At 41.3% G+C, this 20,625-nt stretch overlaps 1 protein-coding gene and 1 long non-coding RNA gene across 7 annotated transcripts in view; one reads left to right on the forward strand and one right to left on the reverse strand.

Moving 5' to 3' along the window:
* LOC127474361 (uncharacterized) overlaps window positions 1–20,625 on the forward strand; it is a 51,993-nt gene that overhangs the window by 15,282 nt on the left and 16,086 nt on the right. The window contains exon 2 of the long non-coding RNA XR_007905824.1: window positions 11,395–11,565. This is a non-coding gene — a long non-coding RNA (uncharacterized LOC127474361). The remainder of the gene's footprint in view (window positions 1–11,394; window positions 11,566–20,625) is intronic.
* The window catches only part of GLRA2 (glycine receptor alpha 2), a 128,451-nt gene continuing 123,846 nt past the window's right edge, over window positions 16,021–20,625 (reverse strand). For all 6 annotated transcript variants that reach the window (XM_051794966.1, XM_051794964.1, XM_051794967.1 and 3 more), the window contains one exon: window positions 16,021–17,551. In XM_051794966.1, the coding sequence (XP_051650926.1) occupies window positions 17,273–17,551 (279 nt within the window). In that variant the 3' untranslated portion in view covers window positions 16,021–17,272. The remainder of the gene's footprint in view (window positions 17,552–20,625) is intronic.

Consider the following 20,625-nt stretch of genomic DNA (forward strand, 5'->3'; position numbering starts at 1 on the left):
TTGTGACATCTCCCTCTGAGGGCAAGATACCTTCCAGGTACCCAGCAAGCAGTTGTTAAAAGTATGTGTAACACCTGAAATCTGCCTATCTTTTCATCAGGGAAGTGAAGGGATTGAATTTTTTTCCATGAGATCTTGTTTTTTATATATCTTGTACAATATTTTAAACGTGTACCTTACCACCACATTTGGTTGCAGTTAGCCATTGAGCTCAAAAGCAGTGATTCTTAAGTTTTCTCAGAACACCAAGCACTGCATAAAATATATCCGGTATATAAGCTTGGGAAGTTTCTTCTACTGTGACTCAGATTCTGCAGAATCACTTATCTAGTTGCATATATACAGGTACAGAGATGTGTGAGAAGACGTAACGTCTTATTCAAGCACCCTCTATAAAGGAACTAGTACTCTACTGGCATGGAAGTGAATGAGGAACCTACTAGTAGTTGGGTTGGTACCTGCTCAGCCCCCTGATTGTTCTGTGTCCTATATGTAACGCATCCAGCTGCTAGTGACAAATTGTGCTCTCCCAAAACGTTCACCTCAGTCTTAGTGGATACAGTGGGGGAGCTGATCAGCCTTGAAAAGTGGCCCATCTTATCCTCAGTTGCTTCATAATGTGTCTTGGGTGGAGAAGGTAGCTCTCTCTGATGGTCCTCATTCCACTACTGTCTTCTAGATGCTTTTACTCCAAGCTTTCTTGAATTTTTTGTACTGTCCCCCCTGCTTAGTTAAGTACAGCACACAACAAGTGGGAGCAAGAGGAATCTGGCTCCTACGTCTCCTCCCAACTGCATTTTATCTTGTGCCTTTCATCTCTTTCTTGTGACATTTCCTGTTGTTGCCTATAATAACATTAACATTGCTACTTGTGCTGTCAGTTGCAGAACATCAGAGAAACTCTCAGAAAACTGATTGGATCAACCATGGGTAGTATGGGGGGAACCTGAATTAAAAAAGCCTGGCTGATATATAGAGAGATATGCAATTAGGGGCCACAAAGCTGAGCATCTCTACTTGTGATGCAGTTGTGATGATGTTTCAGTCAGCCCCTGCGATCTAATTACATTCACTAACTATATTAAGAGAGCTTTAGAAGGGTGATAATTCAGTCACTCAGAAGTTAGAAAATACCAACATTTAGTCTATATCTGCAATCCAAAATGCATGTTATACAACAGTCTCCAATAATTTTCTTTTAAATATATTTTTAAAATCCCCTTCAGAACTGAAATCTGAGTACAAGAACAGGACTTGGAGGTTAGATGTGGGCTGAAATCTTCCCTCTGACTGCTATCCTAGCTCATAGGGTGTACACGCTGGTGAGAATTTGTTCACGCCCCACAGTTCACACCCCTGACAGGTTTCAGATACCTCCAGTCACCTCTTTTCTCACCCTCTGCTGCTGTTTTCTCAAATAACATTGCTCTTTTTCAGCAGAATCATGGTGCACTGAGCTCAGAAGCCTCTTTACAGAAATTGGCCCCTACTTGCATATTTCTGTTTTAGTGGACCCTCATCAGGATTTTTGCCTCCTATCTTTACACATGCAGGCCCCCTCTGTGGCAGGTGGACTTCACAGACATTATTTAAAACTGGGCATTTGGGAAATTTGTTTGCTGCCTAGTAAAAGAACAGAAACGAAGAGTGGAAATCCCATGGTGTGCAAAGCCTGGGACCTGGACTGGCCCAGAGTGATGAGTCTAGAAGGGCCATCACCATCAGACCAAGAAGGCAGCAAGTGCAAATCATTCAGAGGGAAAATCATCACAGATTACTGACCCTGAACCCACAAAGTTTATGTCTACATTGCAACCACAGATGTAATTGCTGTATATGCTGGCATATCCAAGCAGGCTTAACCTCACTAATTCAATGATAATAGCAAGTTCAAGCAATTCAATAACAGTACAAGCTCAATCACAGTAACAACAGCAGTGTAGATAAAACAACAAGAACTTCATTTCCGTGCCTTTTTCCAGGCAGCCAGGGGCTTAGATGACTTGGACAGCTTGAAGATAACAGGGCATAGGTTTCAGTGCATTGTTATCATGCCTTTCAACAAAATTAAAGCTAGCTCATATGTGCAGTACAGTGCACACTTTGAATTTTATCACAGGTGTAAGAAACTGCATGATTTAAGAGACTTATGATTTAAGACAAATATATCATTTATTTGTCCCTGACTATGACTATGACAAATCAATTGTGAATGCTGCTAAAGAATTAGAAAAGTTGTGATTTAATTTCTTCAGGCACAGCTAAGTGAGGTATTTCAGAAAGATACAACTATGTGAAAAATTTGAGTAATCTATGCCATTGCTTTAATAAGCTCATCAGAGCTAACCACTTGCACTGAATGTTAAAAAAACAAACAAAAAAACCCCAACCCAACCCAACCCAAACAAAAAACCCCCAAAACAGGTAAAACATCCTAACCCATGAAAATGTGATGTTTTCTGGAGAGAAACTGTGTTGCATTTTTAAATGAAGTCCCTCAGAGCAATCCAGACCACAGGGATACAAAGTAAGGATGCTTTTCCTTTTCAGAAAATAAAGGCAGACCACTGAGTTATCCAGACCTGTTCGACTTTTCAGCACTCATTAAGCTGCAAATATTGAGTTTCAGAGAACACAGCAGTCACCTTGTACTCCAGGATGTATAATTGCTCTATCCAATTTTATTTGCCCTGCTTAATACAGTATGTCAATTCATGACATATTGATTTAACTTATAGAAGCAATTTTTTTTCCCAGTTCATTTAAATTATAGTTTAGGCTGAACATGCTTGAAGGAGATGTCTATAAATGATGTCAGCTTTCAGTAAGTCTACATTCAAAAATGCAATGTAAATCAAAAGTGCTAACTAATTTTTGTTTAATTATTGATTTAAGCCTACTCTGCTTCTGGAAAATGTAATTACCAAAGTTGAATTTGGCCAGATCTACAAAGGGTTATATGAATTCAAGTGGTAAAGGAAAGAATTCAGTCTCGTAGATCAATGATTAAAATGTGTCTTTTGATAGTGGCTCCAAAGAAGACCAATAGTATTTCAGAGTGCCTGTTTGTCCTTCTAGCCATTCTCCAGAGGACAGCAAGTGTCAGTGAGCTTCTGGGTTCTTTCCAACCTGGTATCTCACTGAAATACTGACCTGGGTGATGCTTTTTGAGTTAAAGAGGTCAGATTAGGTATTGAGCTGAAATGAATGTGTATGAATGCCTTATATACAAATTATACCTTCCTGATTGTCTATTTATCACCCTCAGAGGCTGTTTTACTTTTCCTCTATACCCCAATATTAACTCCTGCAGCAGAACAGGATGCATCTTCTCAGGAGGCTCTCAGGGAAAGTCACACCTGGAAGCACCTCTGCCAATCTCAAACCTGTGAAAAACAGAAGGACAGAGTCTCAGGCCCTGGCACAATGAGGTCCTAAATGAGGATTTTAGTTTAAATTATGGTTATTCAAATGGCTCCTGCATGTTGTCCAAGAAGGAGAGAACCTCTGGAGACGTTATACAACTGGGAATCAACCACATCCTTGGGAGGGGTGTTCTGACCAGATTGCTTGCATCCGTAGGGTTTCCTACAACATAATTTTGCCAGGTTAAAAAACAGATTAAGAAGTTTTAAACCAAAATTTTTAATGTAACAATTTCAGACTACCAAAACATGAATTCAGTTGTTCTTAATGAATGCCATAGTACTATTGAAGGTTAAATTTATTAGTCCTAAAATATTTCACTGCTGATTAAATACAAATCTTTTGCTGATACATTCTCAAATGTTAATATTAGGTTTGTAGGAGGATTTAATAGATTATTTGAGGGATTGTTAAACAATTTCTTAATAACCTCAAATTCATGTTTTTGTATGATGGCAGCCTCAGTGCAGAAACCACAATGGGATGCTTTCCTTTCATTACAAATCTTCAGCTTGCTTTGTCAGGAAAACAGGGTCTCTGAAGGGATTCTCTTTCCCAAATAATTTAGGTAAGCTTGCAGCCCTCCCTCTGGCAGAAGCTGTTTGCTTTCTGCTTGTTTGCACTGCTGAGCAATTAACAGGTCGAGAAGTAAGTTGGGATGAGCCAGGAAATCAGCTGCACTTGCTTTCCTCTGTCTACTCAGTTCACCCAACCTTTACTAATCCCAGTGATCTTTTTGGCAGAGCAGTGAGAAGATCAGGAATCTTTGTAAAAGGATTTGAAAGTTGTCCAGGAGAATTAGACTGGGGTCAAATGTCAGGTTGTGAGGTTATTTGCTGCTAAAGGAAGGCTCGTATCTGTTCAGGATTGACTGACAGTCTCTGTGCTCCTTGAAAAGTCAGGGAGCTGAGATGTCCTTGGTTTTTTTTTCAAGACTGTTCATTTGAGAGTACTTCCACCTCTAAACCCTTGCCTCAAATAGTGCCTACAGGAAAGAGATTCCTGTGAGAAACTGAGATAAAGTTGATGCATCTCTGCCAGGAGTTCTCTGCAAACAAAAAGCAAACACGTGCTATTGCCCTGCTTGGTCGGCAGCAGGGGAAGATGTCCCTGCTCACCAGGCAGCTGGGGTTGTCTCCCTCTGAGCTCTCGGCCAAGAGGAAACAGCTTGCAGCCCATGTGGCACTTCGGTGTGAGCAGTAAACATCACATTAACGTTTGTAGGAACCCAATAACCTGTCACTGTGGGTTTGGCAGCGCTGCCTGAACTGCGCCGGCATCTGTGAGCCATGTGGCCGAGGCAGCTGGGAGCACTTAGGGACAGCTTGCCCCTACCCCCGGGGGCTGCGCAGGCTCAGGGAGGGAGAGCAGGGCAGATCGCCTGTGGCTAAGCCGTCTCTGCACCCACCTTGAGAAGGACAGGCAAAACTGAATAAGGAACAGCCCCCATAAGCTCATTCCTAGCCCAGGGAAGGCTGGAGCAAAAGTGGGGATGTTGGGATTACCTGTCGTGTTCCCATGGGCCAGGGCCGTGAGGAGGTGCAGGAACAGACCTGTGAGGTCCTATATAGCCATGGGTTGGCAACCACCTCCCCAAAGTGCAGTGGAGACTAAAAACCAGTCCTGGTACTCCAGAGAGTCAGTCTCTGTAAAGCTGCCCTGGAGCTGTAGCTTAATAAAAATGCATGCTTTTACCCATTTTTCCTTTTTATTCATTAGTGCTGTTTTTTCCTTAAAATAGAGGTTCAATATCTGGCACAAACATATGGACTAGAAAGCTGCTCAGTTCTACCGTACCCAGGATAAGGATATCTGCAGGGAAAGGCTAGCTGAGCAATCCAGGCTGCATTGTCCTGATGGGTGCTGGAGAAACCTCAGTCATTTCACAAGCATGCTGGTGCTGTCAAGAGGTTTTCTTTTCCCCTGGGGGGAAGCTCATGCACTCCCCCCATGCAAAGCCCCAGGGCCTGTCCTATGCTGACACCAGTATGTGCCATTGGAAAAAAAGAGGAGTCTGAAAACCTGGGAAAGTGCAAAAAATGGCGACTGGGGAGAATCATGGTAGAACACACAATGGGTCCTGCTAGAGAATGCTGTAATTGATGTGGCAAACACATATATATACATAGCTCCAGCCAGAGGACATAACTGAGATCTACACCCTGCTTGTGGGAGAGCTACCAATGACAGAACTTGAGGAAGCAGCATGAAACTGAGCCAGAGGGGGTTTAGGTTGGATATCAAGAAAAATCTTTTCACTCAAAGGATGGTTGAGCCCTGGAACAGCTCCCCTGGGAAATGGTCACAGCACCAATCATGTCTGAGTTGAAGAAGTGTTTCAACAACGCCCTCAGGCACATGGTGTGATTCTTGGGGTGTCCTGTGCAGAGCCAGGAGTTGGACTTGATTATCCTGATGGGTCCCCCCCAACTCAGCATATTCTGTGATTCTATGATACTTTTTTGGATATTGATAGTTTCCTGAAAGCCTCCACTGAGAATTATTCAGAAACAATGGGGATGTGTTGTCTGGGAAGATTTCAGTGTCTGTTTTTAATCTTCTGCCCTGAGATACATAAGGAATGTTAACATGGTGGAACAACCTTCCAGACTTGCCTTTTTGCTAGGATGCTGCTCTTGTAAAAATGTCTGACAGGCATAATTTCCAAGATTTCTCTTTTTTCCTGTTAAGGCAACTTCTGCAATCTTCTTCCCACTGCAGAGATGCAAGGTGCAACCCACCCAGGGGTTTTGACCTCCAGGGAAAATGTTAGGAGTCTACTTAGAAACTACTCGTTGGAAGAAAAAAAAAAAAAAGAGGGAACTAAGAAAATGATCAGGAAAAACTGCGTAAAAGAAGTAGTTTGACCCTAATATTTAAAGCTGAGATTTCCAAAAGCACTCAATGAGTGTGAATGTGTCATTTCTTGGGTATTCCAACAGAGAAGTCTTTGGAGGCCTTATGCTCAGAGAATAAGTGCTTGGTATTTCCTGTCTCCATTAGCAGTTATGTCTCCATTAACATATTTCAAGTGGTGCATGAAGAAAGGGAGCTATTGAAAAATCACAAAGCCAAGATATTCTTTAGTAACTTAAAATGATCAGACAAAACATATTGTCATGCTCAGACACAGCTCTTCAAGGATTTTGAACATTTTTTTTCTTTCTTTGAAAGAGATTGAATAATGGTATATCTGAAATCTTACACTGCACTTCAGTTGTGCCATGATAGATAGAATTCATATTTGATATTAATGGAGCAGGTGAAACGTGAAATGATATTTCTTTAATCTTTAATGAAATTTCTGGTTTTAGCATTTAGCTTGTCTGTTCAATGACACAGAAGAGTTAATAATATCACTGTTTTTGAAGAATTCATTCACTACAGGCAGCCTGATTTTCTGAATCTGTTGGAAGCTGTTTAGGTGCTCCAATGATGCATGAAAATAATAATAATAAAAAATCCTATGTCCTTGAAGCCCAGTGATTAGAACTGGAAACATATAATTAAAAAAGAAAAAAAAAATCTCCCAGTAAGCCACTACCCTGGAATAGGCACACAGTAGTTTATAAAATAAGAGTTCTACAGGAATTAGCAGGAACAACAGGCTTTCAGGAAGTCTTCAACCGAGCATGCTCCATAGCTTAGATGTTCATGCTCTATAGCTTAGATATTCAACACTGAGAAATTTAATAGTGCTTTTTGTAGCAAACTCTTTCTTTGCTGAATGACTTTGTTGTTTTAAAATTTAAGAATTGCTTTTGTAAAACCCCATGAAACAGGAGAAGTTACTAATGATGTTGCAAGTTTTTGTGAAGAGAAACTGATTCTTCCTCATGGGGATGTATAAGTGAGAAAATATTGTGCAGGACAAAAAACTTGCTATGAGACAGAGTATTAGCAAAAGGAGGTCCTGTGGGGACACACACACAGTGTACCACCTCCATCCCAGCCTCTTCGGGGCCAAAGTAGATTGTGGAGTCTCTTGAGGTCATTCACCTTGATTTTCCATGATTTCAGCCTAGAATTTTAATTTTTCTTTTGAGGAGGCAGTGCCGACCTTCTTAAAGCAGAGGAACACTGGAGTAGTGTCCAAAGGATGCATTTATACTTCCAAAAATCAGAGATGCTCTCTGGTACCCATTAAAGCTGGCTGGTAACGGAGCTAATATAAACCTTGGCCATTCTCCCAGCTGACTGTCCTAATAATAGAAAAGCCCCTCTGAGTGAGTAGCTAATACTGGGGATCTGCCAGGCAATTTTCATTAAAAAGAGCAATTGGTGACAACATCCTTGGAGGAGACCTACTTGTCTTCCTGAAAACACCACTGGAATGACCAAGAGGAGGCTTTTTCTCCACTCCGTTTTTTCAGTTCTTCTTTTGTTGTTAGCACTTCCCTGAAGTCTTTGATTTTTTGAGGTGTCTCCAACACCTGCTTCTCTTTGCTTTTCAGTTACACTTTTTTTTTTGTACACGTAATGCTGCAAATAAATTCAGCCTCTCACCCTTTCATCAGCTCGTAGGGAAACTCCCAAGCCTCTGTGGCTGAGCTGGAAAGTAGCACTTTGTGTGGTTTGGTGTTGGCAGGTAGGTTTTTCCCCATCTGTCATGTTTTAAAGAGGACCTGGCTCTCTTCTTCCATCCAGCCTGAAGGGAGTGAAACCAGGAGGGCAGATAGTAAACTCAATACGTGGTGAACAGAGATAAGATGTGCATAAGGCACTTGCAAAAACCACCAGTGTGTAACCACGTGGGCATTGAACCACAGCTTGATAACACCAGTGTGAACATTAGGGCTTGAGAAACTTTGAAAAGACAATTGGACCATGTTGTGATGAAAGGAATATACCATTTGTAAAGTAGCCTTGTCTTGGGCTGTTCCAAGGATCAACATTGCTCGTAGTGTAGTCTGGATTTCCCCTGACCTGCCTCTTGCTGCAAGGCAGGACGCCCATGCCCTGCCGGATATCTGGGAGGTTGGGGTTGCTTCCCCAGGGACTAATGCCATGGGGACCTTCCCCAGCTGCAAATGGGTCTTTTGGGGTCCTTCTGCATTGTTGCGGCTCTTCTGCCAGCACCAGGCAGAGGGAGAGGTCGAAGAGCTCTCCCCAGGCTTTTCAGTAAATGTTTCCCTCCAGATTTATTAAGATCAGCTTGAATTTTAATTTGCAGAAACTATGTCTATCAGTAGCACCCACAATCACATTTTCTGCTAAAGTCTTCAGATGTGACCCAGAAATCTTATCAGAGAGCACTGGGCAGAGTGCCTGCTTAGCAAAACCTACCGCAGGTACATCTGAGTGCTGCCATTTACAGGATATCTGAGCTGTGCCTCAGCTATTTCAGATGACATATATATATTTAATCCATGGTAGCATATTAGCAGATCAGACTTAGATTAATCAGGCTAAAGATAACTTTTGGACCTTTTCCACATGTAGGTCAGAGAAAAAGAAGGTAGATATTTATCTGTGCTACAACGCTAGCTTGCACTGTGTAGCAGATGAAATTTTCAGGGGCATCAGTCAAAGAAATGCTGTAATAAGATTAAAGGAATCAAAATGAACAGGGTTTGCTTGTGTCTGTATGTGTGTGCACAAATGCCATACAAGCTTTTCAATTTGCAGAAACTATCAATTTCCAGTTAAATTATCTCTGCTATTATAGCAGCAAATATGCAAAGTTCCTTTATATTAAAATATCTTCCTCCATTTCCTTAGTGTAATAAAACAAGTCCTGCCCACTGATATTATTACAGAAAGCTACAGCTAGAATAACAGCACAGCTGTTGAAGGAAAAACTCACTGCATGTCAGGAACAGGCTTCATGTTTTAAACCCTGGTGATTCCTGGAATAAGTCAACTAATGTAAAGGAATTAATTCCTTTAAAAATAGATTAGGTCACATTTAGAATGTTTAATGTGAACTGTTACTGTATGTATTAATGGAGCACTTCTTTTCTGCAGATTAAAAACTGAGCTAGTGTTAATAAATCAAAGGAACCATTAAAATGCTCTGTAGCCTCTACCAGTGTCCCTTGGAAAAGGCCTCTGAAACACTGTTATACACACAGATTCTGATGAGAGGAAAAATTAATTCAAATTTTAAATGTTCTTTAGCAAATTCTTCATTTTTGACCTCACTCACTGCACTTGCAACATCAGAAAGATCAGTGATGAAACCTCTGATTGTGGTAATTCAAAGAAACTAAGTCACTAGGCTCCAAAGTGAGAAGCAAATGTGCCACAACAGCAGACAGCTAAGATGTAGGCTGAGACCTTGCCCATACGGAAGCTTTCACCATCAACCTGTAACATCCAAGGTCAGCATAAAAGTTTCTTTTGGTTTGACTTAGCTACTACAAGAAAAAAATTGTCAAGAAAAGGATACTTTTTTTTTTTTTTTTGCTTTGCTTCATTCATAGGTTAGTGGGAAATTCTTGTATTCTTCCAAGCAGATAACATGCTTTCAGAGCCCTATTACATGTAATGTAATACATATGTAAGGGCAACCCAATTTTCCTTCAGCAGGCAGCTCTTTCTGCTCTTGTTTTTTAAGCTAATGACTCAGTAATAGCCCTTCTCTTCATCCCTCTGAAGAGCATCTTTGGTAACCCTTGTTAGATGCATCACTGATGATGTCCCTCATCTCTCCCAGAGGACAGAGTTCATTAGCTTATTACAGGAAGAATGCACTCACTCTCCTTTTCTAAAGGTTAATTAGCTCATTATAGACATTTGTCCGTGCTGTTCTCATTGGTCTCCCCCAGATGCAGCCATGCACAGGTCCCTTTCAAAAGCCAAGCAAAGGCTAAAAGAACACCTTTAGCCATGCAGAGGCAGGCTTCTTTATTTCCAGACTCCTGCCTTTTCATAACATTGCTGCCTGACAATGAAGAGAGAGGAGGAGGTAGTGTCTCCAGTGTGGAATAAGTGACTAGTGCTCTCATTTTTTTTACTGGAAAACCCTCTCTCCAGTTCCACACGCAACATTATGACTTCTTCCTGTTTGGAGCATGTGCCCTATCAAGTCTTTTCCTGGAGGGTCTTCATTTTTATCATTGCACCCAGCAGATGAGACAGAAAACATTCTGTCAATACATATTTTAGACTTGACTCATCTTTGATGAGTTTTCCCCCCTCCTGTTAGTCTGATCTGGGGTGGGGTCTGTTCTTGTCCCCACCACTGCTCTGCTCTGTGGCCATTACTGTCGCCATTACTGGCCTACTTCCCATCCCTGGGAGTCCCCTTTCCTCGTTCCCCTTGGCTGGTCCTGCTCAGGGGCCCTGCACTGGGCGCAGTAGGATCTCACCTCAGGCCAGGCTTGCAGAGCAGCCCAAGATGGTGTCTGTGTTGGCTGTCTCATTCCCACATCTCCCCACTGCCAGCACCCTTGAGCTCCCTTTCTTCTTGCACTTTACCCCTCAAATCCCTCACTGCATTCTTCTGGTACCTGGGTCAGGGAAAAACAGGCAATGCCCAGGCTACTGGGCATATCCCCACACAAAGGTCTTCAGCACCACTGCAAATACCGATAATACCAATAATCCATTGGATTTACTTTCTGTTTCACACATTGTCATAACTCTTTTCTCTTTTTGAACTGAAGGGAAAGTGGGGAAGAAGGTCTTTCAGTGCTGCAGTGTTTCTCAAACTATTTCTGCAGCCACAACTGCAACCCCATTGAACATCTCAGGGGGTGGGACAGGCTGAAAGGGGTCTCTGAGCTGCACTGAAATCAGGTTCAGCACCCACAACATGGTCAGCTTCGTAATGTGCTGCAAACCTAACCTGTGAGCCCAGAGGGTCTTCTGGCATCCTTGCACATGTGGTCCTTCTCCTACACCACTTATTGGTGATGCATCCTCTCTACTCTGCTCTCGTGTACCTGCCTGGGAGCCTTGGGGTGCTGGGTAGTGACCTTCAAAGCTACTCATCAAGGACATGTCTGGCTTGCTGTGTTCCAGAGACCCTTTGCAGCAGGCAAACAGGACTTGCAGCTGACAGAAGGCATTTTGCCAGGAGCCAAGGGATAAAGATGTGATTTCCAAACATGTCCAGCCACGGGCCTGACCCTGTGATGTCAAGGGTCGGACTCTTCATCACCTTAGGGAAAATGGATTCATGTCAAAGCAAAGGTAAGGTAGAAATCTGTGAATCCTTCAACCCCTCTGTCTAAAGGCATTTTCACTACACACTGCTAAGGAATGTATTCCCCCTGTTCATATATTCCCCCCCAGTTTTGCTGGTTTTCCTGTGGAACAAGGAGGGATTAATCCAGCTGCCATCTTCCTGAAACGGTACACACTGTACACCATCCCCACAACAGGAATCCACTATGCTGAAAATCAGATTCAGGCCTTATGATAATCTGAAGAAGCTGTTTTTGAATCAGTTATACAGCTGTTCAGATGACTAGAGAGGATTTTGTATAATTTGTCCCAGTAAAATCCCATTTTTTAGCACAAGTAAAATGTGGTCAGGAGCCTCAATATTCACTACTTTCTTATGAATATTGCCTCACAGCATTTCTCCATAACAAAGATATTAATTTAGCATATTTGTTTCAGTGGTAACTTAAAGAACTGAGTGTATGCATTTCACAGAGTCAGTTTTCCTAATTATTATCTGACATGTTTCCTAATTATTTTGACTCAAGTTTCTATTCCTTCTGAGAGGATACTGCAAAGAGATAATCCACTCTAAATATTTTCCCTCCCAGATTATTTCTAGTTCTTAGTGTTGGAAACTGATCCTTCATTAGGAACGGATCTAGAAGCTACTGAAGTTTGTTTTTTTTCCCGTATGCTTTCAGTGAGCACTGTATTGGATTTGAAAGTAAATTGAATTGATGAATTTGTCTGGAAATGGTGAAACTTCTCTTGTTCTGCAGCTTAGCCCTAAATGTGATGACATTTGACATTTGACTTACAAAAGTAGCAAAGGTATCTTCAAGAGGCATAAAAATCTTCTTTTTCTCTTCATGTTAAACTAGAGAAGATTAAATTTTAATGCAAAATCTGTAAGGGGCATTTATGGAGAAAGCATGTCCTCGCTCAGATTATTTTCCCAGGCAGAAATTCCTTTAGGCAGCCTTTGGTTTTCTAGTTTTCTACAACATTGTAAGACACAAACTTCTATGTCAAAAATAATTAGAATAAACTACTTTCAAAGTCTGGAAGAAACTAATTTTCCACAGATACTATCTTATAGATAATGAAGTACTATATTATAAATAATGAAAATTAGTATATTAAACAAAGTTATTTTCGTAGCACTTTGTGTAATACAAAGCTCATTCTTTGTACAAAGCTTTTGTTTCTTTGTTCCTTGCTGTGTTCTAAGGAATAAGGATTAGAAAACTGTGCATATACATATACATCCACACATGAAATATATTTTTTTGTGTGTTTAGAAATATATTTCCAAATACAGAAATGTCATAATTGGACAGAGTCAGATCTTTTGAAAAGTTCATGAAATGTGACTTCCAGGTGCAGATGCACACTCCTGTTGCTGAGTCAAAGATACCAATTCAGCCCAGTTAGAGTCCTTTCCATTAAATGCCCACGCCTTTTCAAAGCTTAGTTACTGATTCCTCCACAATGTTTTTAGTAATGTCAGCTACGAAAGGCTGTAAGTTTTGGCTGGTGCTTCATGTTTGGTCAGCAGCTCCTGTGCCACCAATGTCAATGGCAGCTTTACACAAAGATGAAGAGCTGTAGTAGTCCAGCCTTCAGTAGACAAACATTATTTTTCCATCAGCTCTTTCCTTTCAGTATCTAGTGCTGGGAAAGAAGGGAATCAAAGTGAGAAAGTCTCAGTGTCTGTGGATGAGGTTCACCCTTACTCCTCACACCTCTGTAGCACATGAAAAAATCTGCCCCCAGAAACACTGTGTAACCTGGAGTTCTCCTCTAGCCTTTATGAATGCTGATATCTCATATCAGATACTCCAAAAGCCTCTATTGCTACACCATCTTTCACCTTTGATTCAGTAAATCACAAGTGATGGCTCTGCTACCTAAAAAAAAAAGGGAAAAAAAAGCAAGAAAGAGTAACAAAGAGAGATCTCTCATCTCATATTGCACTTTTTTTTTTCACTTTCCTCCTAATGCAGTAAGGTTTTTTTAAAGATCTGCTTTATCAATTAGGCTTTATTGCAGCCCCTGACAGCATCTATCCAATGAGAGACGGCTAAACCTTTCTCCTTGAGTACTGAACCTCTCAGGTCCAGCCTGTAACAACAGGATGCCAATGACCTGACTGGATGCTGCTTCCTTTAAAGACATGCTTAAAGCTTTTTAAGCTTTCTTGATAAATTAGAAGTCATCGTAATTATTTTATAGCTAAATGCAAGTAGTTTAAATGCCCTAGGGCTTAATTTTATCTTTCCAGCTAGAATTATAACATGTAGGTTTTCCAATATGTCTGGAAGCTCTTCAGAATTAATCCTGGGTCTCTCTCCTTCCATCCCACTGTGTCTCCTGCTTCATAAATGCTGTTTGTCTGGGATTTATTTTCTAAGCCATTCTTTTTCTTCTTGCAATGGTGTCTTGAAATGAAACTGCTTTAATTCTGCTGCTTCCCTGAGTGCAAGGTTACCATTTTTTGAGTCTGGTTTCTCTGCTAACCATACTGAGAATTTGCTTAGGAAGGCCTCCTTCTGTAAGTCCTGCTATTCCTTGTTATTTGACATTTTATCTGCAGGCCGTTTTTTGGCCAGTTTCTGGTGCCAGTCAAGTTCTTTGAGAGAACATTCTTGGACAGCCATCCGGTATCAAACCACCGCTGTGTGAGACAGTTCACAGGCCACTAACCAGCATGCTGAGAACTCTTTTGTATCATGTGACCATTCCTAATTGTTGTGCTCAGTGGGCCTTGTCCATTGGCATGCATCTTTTGTATCTAAAATTTAGTTAGATAATTTCAAGATTCACAACTAATTGACTAATTGGCATAAAGTCATAATTTCTCTCTTCAAAAGAGAGACAGACAGAGACCTATTTGGAATTTGTGCACCGATTATTCTCATGAATGGACCAAAGTTTACATACAGGTCAACAGCAGAGCAATCTTCCCATGGATGCTGTCAGCAAACCTCAAATCTGATCAGCAAAATATTTCAGTGAACTATTTAGTCAGTGCTAATAGCCAAGCACTGCAAAGTGCGCAGCTGAATTTGTAGTGGGGGTGTCGGAGGCACATGAGCTTCACCACAGAAAGGGAAATACGGATATCCATCAGCTGAGAATAGTTTTGCATTCCTATTGCCATGGTCTGTGGTCATATGGGGGAGCTATGAGCAATAGGCTCTGACATTCTGACCTCTGAACACTGATGATTAACACTAATCATGGCATTGCACCTTCATTTAAAACTGGAATGAGGAACTAGTAAAAGTGAGTTCTGAATGTTTATGTACCAGTGAAGGCTCCTAACTTCCCACACAAACACAGTTTACAGCTGGCTATCTTCACCTTGCTAAAGGTCATGAGACTAGGATTATGTTGGGGTTTTCCTCTACTGTTCTATCCATTAATCAAATACTGTTCCACTTTAAAAAGAAATAAAAGCAAATCTGATACTATAAAAATTGCAAATACTATGATGCTTAAATTTGCATCAGAAACTTGTTTTACCAAGCAGAATAGTTAGGACAGTTGTCTTGAGTTCCCCTTTCTGGGGGTATCAGTCACATCTGGATCCACGGTCTCAAAGAGGTGGAAGTGACTATGACCAGTTCCATCACAGGTGTAAGTGACAGAAGAGTCCACAGAGCTAAGGAGAACCATTACTTTACATAACTGTTTGAGAATCAGTTGTCAAGATCTCTAGATTCCCTCTCCTCTCTTAGAACGAAGTCTGGTAGTTACAGGCAGCCAGGTGGAGAGAGATGGGGACACAGACACAGACACTCAGACACACAAATACAGGCTCAGACAGGCTGTGGAACCTGTATGCACAACCTCTCAGCAGAAGTTTTTCCAGGAGTGAAAGCAGAGTGAGAAGTGCTGCAGGTACAGTATGCCTCTGTACCACTTCTCACTAGGGGAGTGGGAAAAAAATGTCTGTACTGGGCAGCTCTGCAGATGTGTGTTTTGGCCACACAAAGGAAGACTTTTAAAGTATGGGTCATTACCATGTCTATAAGAGGCACCTGCCATAGGCCATCTCAGCGTGTCCTTCAGCTCACCAAAGTGATAAAGCTGTAAGAAAGTCAGGAGAAAGTTTAGGGTACCTCCAAGTCAGGCACAGCATGTGTGAAGCTGAGGTGTGGTTCTTGCCACGCAGGGATGCTTGAGTGGGGAGCAGTGTGCCTCCTCCCAAAGGCCTGGCTCAGCACATGCAAATGTTCTACAAATTCTCACATCATATCTTAGCCACATTTCTGACTCAGTCCTTGACGTACTCCCGGGGGCTGCAATAGCCCCTTTGCTGCAGGATAGATAGCAAAATGTGGCGTGCTAAGCCAGGTCAGCAGAAGGATGCTTTTCACCCTCTTTCTGCTGACAGAGCAGTGGAATACCTGGGCTGTGGCACGAACAGCTCTGCTGCTGCTGCTGCAGCAAATGAAGAAAAGAGTAAAGAAATGTTAGTACCACATTTAGCTTTATTGAAATTGAACAAATACCTTTTTTTAATAAACCCTTTTACAGCAAGTGTAAAATTTTAATGTTTGACTCATCTTATGTTACAGGTTGTCTTCTTCCATGTAAGCAAAAATACCATCTTTTTTTTTTTTTCTTTTTTTTTTCCTTTTTTTTTAATTTTCTACTTTAAAACACGTAGCAAGGATTTCAATAATGCAGATCTGGCACCAAAAGGTAACAGGTTCTGAAAATCACAGTACAGTTTTAAAATTCTTAGGTTAATTAATGATATTTAAAATGATAGCCACTTTGAGTAAAGATATAAATTAGAGGTCTGTAAACAAGTTGTGTTTACCTATAGAGCTATTGACTGCAGCTACAATGAGAACGGTAATAGAAACTCAATGCTAAACTGAGCTACACCTTTGAGGAAACAAGTTCTTACTAAGTGGTGTGGTACAGGGTAGCACAATAGGTAAAATACAGTTTGGCACCTCAAGTTGCATGTAAAATCAGCAGAAATAAAATAAAGTAAGTGCACTGTCTCCCAACAAAAATAAACCAGGCAGTTTCACTGGTTTTGGAGTGTCAACTATCAAATAAATCACACGACACACAAGTTCAACTAGGAAATTACAATTCTAGTAAAGCAAGATAATATTAAAATGCACACCCACAAGGATAGTAAAGTATAAATCTTTTTTTTTGTGTTTTTTTTCTCCTCTCCCCTCTCAGTATAAATAATTTACAACCCACAAAAGGACTCCTTGGTGAAACCACTACCTACAGACATGGTCATGGAATGTAGCTCAGTAGACTTGTTTCAAATAGAAAGGCAACATTATCCTGAAAAAGTTTGGTCCTCTTATAACTCACTGTACTGTAGCCACCATAGTCTCATGGTAGATGTTTTAGGAGAATTGTTTGTTTTCTGATTCTCTTTTGTTCTGAAATATAATATCTTCATGATAAAGCTGAGTAAAATTTGGCCCCAATTACAGATGTCTGGTCAATGCTGAATCTGGAAGAACACACTGAAAGCACATAGGGGGAACCTCATTGACTGGTGTCACAGCATATTTTGTCATGCAATCACTTTTCCTTCTATACTTCTTTTACTCTTTGCTATTTTTTTCTCCAGTGTTCTGGGGGAGTGGGAAAGAAATCCTTAGTCCAAATGACAGAAAGACATTTCACTGTTTATTTACATGTGGATCACTTTGGCTGAGAAGTCCTGGCAAACTAGAGTTGCTTATTTCTTGTGAATGTCCTCGTGCCTTATAATTTTGTATGTAATCCAGTAAAAGATGTTGAAAATGAGGAAGGCGAGTGGGAATGCAGCACGGGATATTGTATCAATCCTTTTTGCACGGTCAACAAACTTCTTTTTGATCGAATCTGAATCCTTTGGTGGTGCTGGAGGTGGGTTGGGTGGAGTAGCCTTGACTGCTGTGCCATCCTTGACTTGGAGGCAGTGACCCATGCCATAGCCACTGAAATTGAATCGACTGTCACGAGCGACTTCATCTTCCTGGGAGATAAAGAAGACAAATAAGACACACAATCACCTTTCTATTGAAGCATGCCATGTACTTGAGTATTTGAGGTGTACCCTCCAAAACAACTCAGCAAATTAGCTGGTTAAGCTATGATACAAAGTCCAGGTTTCAAAGACAAGCAGTTAAAATTCGCGTAAAAATATGTGGAAATTAGGTGACTTCTAGTGTTTGTGAATCAGAGCTTTAATTTTCCTAGCTATGACTAAATCAAGTGCCCTGAACAGCAAGCTGTATCCCAGCCTCACAGGGAAGAGATCTGTCTCCACAGGTTTCTCATTGCTCTCCTTGGGCTTTCTGCGGGGAGGAAACATGGTCATGTTGGCATCAGGGAGTCTGTTGCAGTTCGAATAGAATGACCCAGTGATCCAGGGACCCAAGCTCATGGCAATGTGTTTCCATTGCTCAGCCTAACCACAACACTGCAACTTCATCTCCACTCTACAAAACAAGGAGGAGGAGTGCTCTGACAACTGATACTTCAAAGTGCACTGGGCACTCGGATTTAGTGGTAACTGGGAGTTGGGTGCAATAGTGTGAGCTAATGTAGCAGCATCTTGCAGAAATCCATTCTCTCTCATGTCTGAGTGGGTGATATTTGTTTCTGGAGAGGTGAGTAACTACCATTGTACTTTATTGCTATGATAACTGTGTGATGAGGCTTGTGGCTGTGCTAGTAAATTCTCACTGACGTTTCTCCTGTCTGATAGCACAATAATACACAAGTTAACAGTTGCTGGCAGCTCTCCATGAAGGATTCAAAATGAACAGAGAAAGCAGCTCTATTCTTTTTCATTCCAGAGATGAATTGTAGGTTCAGCAGCTTGCCCTAGTTAAAGGCCCTCTCTTTGACCAACAGACACTTCGCTGTTGACTGAAAAGGACCACTTCTTGTGCTCACAGGGAGCCCACTCCCTCACACGGAGTAGTCCCTCATATCTCTTAATAAACCACAGACTTCTGAACTTAAAAGACAAAGACTGCAAGAAAAAAAGCATCACGGCAGCAAGGTGTTGAATAAGGAGTATATTGGCTGAACTTGGGGTTAGGAAGGGAGGATAATTTGCACCTATTCAGGATGTAAATCACTGCTCCTTCACAGAAGCACCTTTTTCAATAATTGCATTTTTCTGTCTCCCCAACTGCATCATTGGAATTAAATATATCATCCAACTTGCTCTCCTTACCTTGGACCTGACATGCAAACATGAATAACCAATACTGTGATCCAAGGCTACCAAATGAGAAATAGTCACTCTGACTGCTTATGGCATTGAATGCTTATGGAAGGAGGATAGGCAGTAAACAGTGCTTTGGAGCTCCTGCCACTTCAGTGCAAGGCTCTTTGAGCATTTATCCAGGGTTTATAAACTTTTTATTTCCAAAGCTCACCATCATTAAAAAAAGAATGGTCCTCTCCTCTTTTAATTTTATTTATTTGCATTTTGCAGTACCTCTGTGAAAACTCTGCTTGTCCTAGTAATTGTAAGTACATAAAGTATTTTGAAGATGAACCTATTGAGACCTAAGTTCTGCATAGCCTTATAGGCAATGCTTCTCTTGCATGACTTAGTAACACTACAAATCCCCCAATAGTACAGGGAGATGCCTTCCTCTCAGAGCTTTCCCTTTTACTGAGTTTGAAGGATAAAATGCATGCCCAGGACATGAGAGGTGATTAAAAAGGGTAACAGATTTTCAGCAGCTGTGTTGCCATATGTACTTCATTCATTTTTTAAAAATTTAATTTCTGTTACTCCTGAGAGATCTGTGGGAAGAAAGAAAAAAAATGTGCTGAGCTCAATGCAGGCTTGGAGAGTCTTGACTTCCACTGTGCCCTGCTGGGTCACAGCTTTGTCACATGGGGTTGAGGAATTAATCTTCAATGTCACAGCCCTCCTTTTGAGCTTAGACTGTGGCAACTTGAGTGGGAAGACATCTGAGATTAGGGACAGGGATATTTAAATCACATTCTTCCAGGTATTCAGCACCCAGCCTTTAACTGTAAGGAGCCACTGATTTCCCAATGGGATTTAAAGTCCTGCTTTTCCCACCAGACAGTTGTCTGTGCCACTTCTTTCTCATAAAACCCAGAGACAAGCATGCCCAGTCTTCATGCTAGTTTTTTGTTTAGGACTGCAGTAGATGCAGTTTACCCTGGATACAAGAGGTACAGCATTCACCTGGGGTATGAGGAGTGCATGCTTGGTCTCCCTCTCTGCTTGAGCATATTTTAATCTCCTTCTCCCTGATAAATCTCTGGATCGGTTTGTTACCTGTTTTCCCAACATGGAGTTGTTTGCTGGGTGCAAAAAAAATATGTGTTTATGTAGGGGTTTTTTTAACCTTTATCAGAAAAATCTTTTTCAAAGACTAAATAAGTAATTACAAGAATGGCATTGTGTTTTTACCTTGCCACTTGTTTCTGTGTTTGATATTACTCTCTTATCTGTGTTTGATAATACTCTCTTATACAAACACAGCACTGGAGACACTTAAGCTGTAGCTGTTGTGATCGTCAAGTGCCACCAGAAGCAAGGAAAGTCAGGATCCTTACAGCCCCACCTCCAGCCATGGAGATGCTGCAGCTCCATAACCACCATGGGGTTTTCAACAGTAAAATCCCTCAGGAGCTGAAGGGGCTTTGCAGTCTGGCACCCTGAGCACTGCCAGGTCTCACAGTCAAGACCTGACCTCATCAGAACTGCTGAGGGGAGCTAGGGGTCAACCCAAGTGATGGAACTTCATTATTCACTCTGTGGGCTAGGTTACTCTGCCATGGACCAAGCCAACAAGATTTCTCTCAGATGAACCTAATCCACTGTGGACTGATGCTATGAGTCATGTGGTGATACCTGGTCTCAGAAACAATAAAACCCCTCATGTGATTTACTTAAGCAGTAGGGATGTAGTTAAAAAAAGCTGTCTGTAAAACACAATAATCTTGTGACAAAACTACCATTTGAAATTTCAGATAATCTTCTAACATCTTGTTACATATAAAGGATTTGGGGGAATAGTCACAGAGAAAGAAAACCAAATTTATATA

The sequence above is a fragment of the Manacus candei genome, unplaced genomic scaffold, assembly GCF_025592945.1.
Source record: "Manacus candei isolate 608988 ecotype Guabito, Panama unplaced genomic scaffold, ASM2559294v1 h1tg000041l, whole genome shotgun sequence".
NCBI classification, from domain to species: Eukaryota; Metazoa; Chordata; class Aves; order Passeriformes; family Pipridae; genus Manacus; species Manacus candei.